This window comes from Colias philodice, chromosome 23 (assembly GCF_061535455.1).
Source record: "Colias philodice isolate Cphi_HAF_F1 chromosome 23, ilColPhil1 Martin Lab GWU primary, whole genome shotgun sequence".
In the NCBI taxonomy this organism is placed as follows: Eukaryota; Metazoa; Arthropoda; class Insecta; order Lepidoptera; family Pieridae; genus Colias; species Colias philodice.
Window position 1 is genome coordinate 1,237,640 of NC_143108.1, and position 6,186 is coordinate 1,243,825.

The 6,186-nt window shown below is 31.6% G+C and overlaps 1 protein-coding gene across 1 annotated transcript; it reads left to right on the forward strand.

The window, feature by feature from the left end:
• The first annotated feature begins 4,153 nt into the window (after positions 1-4,153).
• Positions 4,154-5,081, forward strand: LOC149477865 (uncharacterized). The gene has a single exon (XM_089709629.1). It carries the CDS (start codon positions 4,329-4,331, stop codon positions 5,079-5,081), a length of 753 nt encoding a protein of 250 aa, XP_089565755.1. The 5' UTR covers positions 4,154-4,328.
• The last annotated feature ends 1,105 nt before the right edge of the window (positions 5,082-6,186 follow it).

The window sequence follows — 6,186 nt, forward strand, 5'->3', positions numbered from 1 at the left end:
TGATAATACAAAAATGACTTAATATGATTTAAGTCACAATTCAAAAACTGCATTTTAGTACGAAAGTGACCTAATACGAATAACGGTCTTTTTAAGATTAGAAAATTGACAAAATATTTACTTACCTTTCGGTAAAAAAACTCCACAATCAGGATTGAATCACTTTAAAACTAAGAAATGTAATCACCGTGCCGACATAATACTAAAACGGTCACTATTTTAGTGGAGGGACGTTTAAAATACGCAAATTATAAAGAGACGCAACATACGTGTTTTTCGATTTCTAGGTGACATAGGATAGTTTTTGATTTATTAAATGATAGAATACCTTATTCTGAGTCATTTTATGGGTATAACTCATTTTTGCAAAATTTTGAGTTAGGTCACTTTCGTTCTCAGCGTGCGATATGTCTATCTCTTATGGATAACCCACAATAACTTTTTTTTGTCATTTACTTTTTACGACAAATAATGGCTAATTTTCGAAGCGATTTTAACCAATACAGCATTAATCCTTAACCAATTAAATACCTTGAATACATTGTTCATTTAATATAGATCTATATGGCCCTTTACACCGTATGATTTAAGTGAATATTTTCGAAGATATTACAGATTTAAAAATTGCGGGACGTAGGACGTAGCGTTTGCGGCGGTACCGGCCGGCCGCCCGGCTATAATTATATTTTATACCCTTGCGAAGCCGGAGCGGGCCGCTATGTTTTTATAAACAACGCGGTTCACAGTTTTTCTGTAGTGTATTTAGTATCAGCATTGCACCCGTGCGAAGCCGGGGCGGGTCGCTAGTAGAAAACATGCGAGAATTCATAGTAATTCGTTAAAACCGAGTAACCATTGCTTGTTTGTGTTTGTTGTACAGTCTATCTGAAATATCTGGATCTATATTTAAGTAAATAGATAGCACTCCAATTGTTACGAATTCTTGTTTGTTGTTTATGAATTATGATGAAAATGTAACAACTTGAAATATTTACTTCGAAATAATCCAGACCGACAAGATGTGAAAACAGATAGGTACTTTGTAAATTCTACACGATTTTATTTATTTTATAAAAATTGTGATAATATTCATAATAAATTATTTATTCAAACACCCATGTAGTAGATATATTAATTGCTTTGCATAAATTATTTAATTATAGATATTTAATTATATTCTAGAGATATATGTATACAAACATAATTTAGGTTATGTGAACGCCGTTTGAAGGCAATTATTATCAACTAGCTTTCCGCCCGCGGATTCGCCCGCGTTTTTAAAGAAAAACCCGTTTCCGTAGGATTTCCGGGATAAAACCTATCCTATGTCCTTTCTCGGGTATCAAAATATCACTATACCAAATTTCATGCAAATTGGTTCAGTAGTTAAGGCGTGATTGAGTAACAGACAGACAGACAGAGTTACTTTCGCATTTATAATATTAGTAAGGATTTTAAGTGTCCAATTGATATGATACACATAATAAATTATGTAATTATTTAGAATATGGGGATCCGCACTATGGGGTTAGAAATAATGTCTCAATTTTTGCCATAAATAATAATGATTGGTTATACCACCAGAAGCTTCAGAAAATACCCCATAAATTTTTTCAAACAGCGGGTAGTTCATGCCATTAATTTTACCTTTATATCAGATGCTTCGCCTTGCGTGTGAAGAATGTAGGATGAAATTTTGGTGATATATTTGGGAGTTTTCTTTTAGAAAAGATTTTTAAAGGTATTCCTTAGGTGATGTTGAAAGGTGTCTCAAGTATGTTCTGAGATTATTATTATGTAGGTACCTTTTTTGTATAATCAAAGGATACGTTATTTTTCTAAGTTTTTAAGTATCTAGCTAATACTAGATACATTAAAATGTAATGGTAATGAAAGTGGGTCTGTTTGTAGGTTATTTAATTCGTTTGAATAATCTCTGAAACTATTCCAGTTTTTAATAATATTAAAAACTGGAATAGTTTAATAAAATAAAACTGCATTAAGCGCGTCACACACGGTGAAGATCCTGTCACAAATGACCCACAAAATTTTGCGTCATTTGTAACAGGATGGCGGTTCTACAGGGGTCTTAGTACGCAATGACAAAAAGAAAAATGATGGTCCGAACGCTGATACCGGATACCTTAAGATACTGTAATATAAAATATAACAGTATCTTTAAGATAAAATATTATAGTATCTTCACCGTGTGTGACGCGCTTTATTCCTGAATGATTTTTCCTACTAGTAAAGTCTTCCATGCAACTATGTTTAATCGGTCTATCTTTATTTACCTGAAGATGAGTGGAGCTGGGCGAGCAGCTAATAGCAATACAAGTTAACAGTAAAATGCAAAACAAAAACAACATAAGTTACAATTATCCCAGACCGTAATTATAATTATTATAATTGGATGGGATCCTCGAATAACTATAAATTCTGATTTTAATGCCAAATGTTCGAAGTTGGAGGCTGGGTTAGAGATTAACATAACTTATACTGTGCGCAAACATATGAATTAGGAGGAATTTATGAGAATTTGTCCTAACTCTCTGAGATGGGAAATTTAGAGGTGGCATTGTATTGAAAATTGCTATTAATAAATAATTTTTTGTGGTCCGTCTCTATACTCTACATTTGGTGCCCAAATTTCTATATTTTATTGTATATATTTATTACATACAATTTACAAAATTCTTGGTAGGTTATTCACCTTCTAAATGTTATACAGATGAATTTGATTTGAATGACCTAACCTTTAATAAATAATAATTTAATATTTATTAGAGTCTTCAATCCTGAGCATAATGGATATGTACCATATTTTGATTATTTACAATATTGATCTACGAAAAACCTAACTAATTAATTCAAGCCTCTCCTTTTCTTTTGAACATAATTTCCATACTAATTTATTTTACTCCACAGCAAAATCATACCGCATCCAAAATTATAAGTCAATCGTAATTCGTAATCAATGTAAAATTACCTCTTGAAAGTTTCGTGTCGTCGCGTGCAAACATCAAAATTACTCGCTCGATCTGTATATTTACATTACGATTGCAAATATTTAATGTATAATTAATTTAACTGGTATAATGAATTGTGATTTCCACATATTAACGTATGTTTTTTCAATGATTTACGCGCCAATTCTTTGTGAAATGTTTGATACGAGATTGAGTTTTGCTATCTGTCTCTTTCGTTCACGAAATATTTTATAAAGAAAGAGTGAGATATAACGTTGAATGAAATAATTAGAAATATTAACAGTTATATTAAATATGAGTCTATAATAGTCGTTTAGTATGCAGATAAGAATAATTTAGAAGCTTCAGTTCTTGTTTTAAATGTTTTCAGCAATGTCAAACTAATAAAATGTTATGACCATTTAGCACATCAACGAATAGAAAATTTAGTTTCAACTTTAATTGAAAAATACGTTTCACTGATACAAACAGTCTTATTCTACGATAGCTACATTCTGTACAAAGTTTTCCGCTGTTGTTCTTGAAACCGTTAAAGGTACTTTAATTATTTATTTTTATTTTATTTATTTGGTCAACCAACATTTGTTTACAATGATTCTTAAATATAAATTTTACATAACATATAGTTCTTGCGATAAAGTAACAAATAATTAGAGGTTGACACAGCATGCGCCAATTATACAGAGTTAGTTCTTAAAAATAGGATACTTGTTATTGTTAATATTATTAAAAGAATAAGAATTATTTAATTATAGTTGTTAAAGATGTCTGCCATTGAATCCTACAAACTATTGGACGCAATACAAAACCGCATCCAATTTACTGTTAACAAATTGAACTAGGAGTTACAGAGAAGTTGTTTAGTTTTGGATGTGGCAAATTTGTTTTAATTGAAATGTAGGGTGATTAATATTGGGAGAATACAAGAAATTTGTGCAGGGTTGAGTAATAGTAATTCCTTATCTGTGTCTTATTCCATTAACGAAGTCAAAAGTCTTAACCACTGAGCGACATTACTGTTGTAAAAGGATAGCTTAAAATTATTATACTTAATGACCTTTATATCTTTACAAGCTTTGTAATATTCACGTAGGTATTTCCTTATTCATATAAAACAACTTATGAAAAGTAGGTTAAATTATTGTGGGTAGGTGGAATAGTATAGACGTTTCGTAATTTTATTGTGACTTTCTAAATTGTTTTTAATATAATTGGAGCGTTTTTTTTACGTACATGTGCTAAATATAGCTACCTGCACCAACCAGTAACTATTTTCCCATAAAATAAATCATTTCCCACCAATACATACCAATACTTACAATCAAGTTAACCTCTAAGATGGATTCGATAACTAAGAAGATGGCAGAAATGACCGAAATGTTTAATGTCAAGATGGATGAGTTTCAGCGTGATTTAAAAAACAGCAATCCCGCAACAAGGATTCCACCCGAGAAGATCGCGTCGGATTTTCATGTATTTAGAACCTTTGTCATGTCATCTTTGTCATGCCTCCAGACACAAGTCAATCTTTTGAACCAGCTTTATGACCAGCAAGAAATGCGGAGTAGACGCAAGATGCTCTTAATTCATGGTGTTACAGAGACAAAAGATGAAAATCCTAGTGTATGTGTCTCTAAAATAATAGCGGACCACCTTAATGTAACTGCAGCTGTACCTGAGGCGTTCACCCGTTGTCACAGATTGGGGATAACAAAAAATGACAAACCCCGTCCCATCCTGGTTAAGTTCCAAGATGTGAACCTCCGTAATCAAGTTTGGCTAGCTAAGACGAAATTAAAAGGTACAAGTGTAACGCTTTCGGAATTTCTCACAAAGTGTCGGCATGAAGTGTTTATGGCTGCAAGGAAAAGATTTGGTGTGACTAAGTGTTGGACTAATGATGGCTCTATTTTTGTGATAAGCGCTGATGGTGCTCGCCACCGGATAAGCACAATTGCTGAAGTAGATACCTTGCAAGTACAAACTTTAGACAGCGAGGGACAACCCGTTGCTGTTTCTGCGAGCGCCTCTCAGAAGGTTTTAGTTCAACTAAACCCCAGATCAAGAAGAGTGCAAAAACCAATTAAGTAACTGTATGTAATTAATCACTACTTATTTTTATTTTCCTTATAACAGTAGCTCTTCATGTTATTCACTTTTTTATATTCTTATTTTATTTTTTACTCATACTCATTAATTTCTTGGTTACCTGGACTTACATGCTTCATTTACAAACTGATGGTTTTACATCTCATTAGTTAGTCATTTCACCCATGTATTTCATTTTCACTCATCTTCATAGCATAGTCTGACTACTTATGGACTGGGTAACTTTGTCCTTAAATTAGCAATGGCCTTAATCAATTTCATAAACAAATAATTTCAATCTTCATGAGTAATGACCCTTTACACATTCAATCCGAGCATGAGTCAGATTGGTGTTTGCTCTGTTTTGTTGTTTTATTAGTAAGTATTTCTATTTTCTCTTTCCGATACACTAAATTTCTATTAGATATTAATATTTAATGTGAGTGGATTGTTTTGTAAGGTTTTTTAATGTAATATGAGAGATTTTAGCCAAGCTATATACCTACTTAATGTGTCTAAAACACAGAGGTCTAACACTTCACATGTGTATATGTACAACTTAAACTTAAATTTTAAACCATATTATGATCTCTGCCTGAACTTACTAAATATACTGTAATAAATATAATCAAATTGTCTAATCTTATGCTTAAAACCTGGAATCGTGTATCAGTTACCCAGTCCAACTGTAATATATTTTTTTTTTTTTTTTTGTTTTTCATCTGTAATTGGTGTGACTACGCTTTGTTTAGTTGACGTATGTAATTATTTTAGTAGTTGATTTTATGTTTTTTATTGTATTTGTAACCTTTAACGTTATTTTATATTTTATCATAGAAGCCAAATTATTCCCTCTATACAATTAACTGTAAACAATCTATGCAAAAGCCAAAATGTCACGTCTCGTAAAATGTCATTTGTCAAATGTCATACGTCAACTCACGCATTTCGTATAAAGGTGTTACCGTTTTATTTTAGTTTTATTTTATGGTTTAATTTTTATTTTGTTTTAAATTTTGGAAGGTGTTTTTATGGTAGTAGTTGTTTGTTGTTTTTTTTTTAAATATAATATATATATTAGTTGCTTTGGTTTTGTAGTTAACTGTGC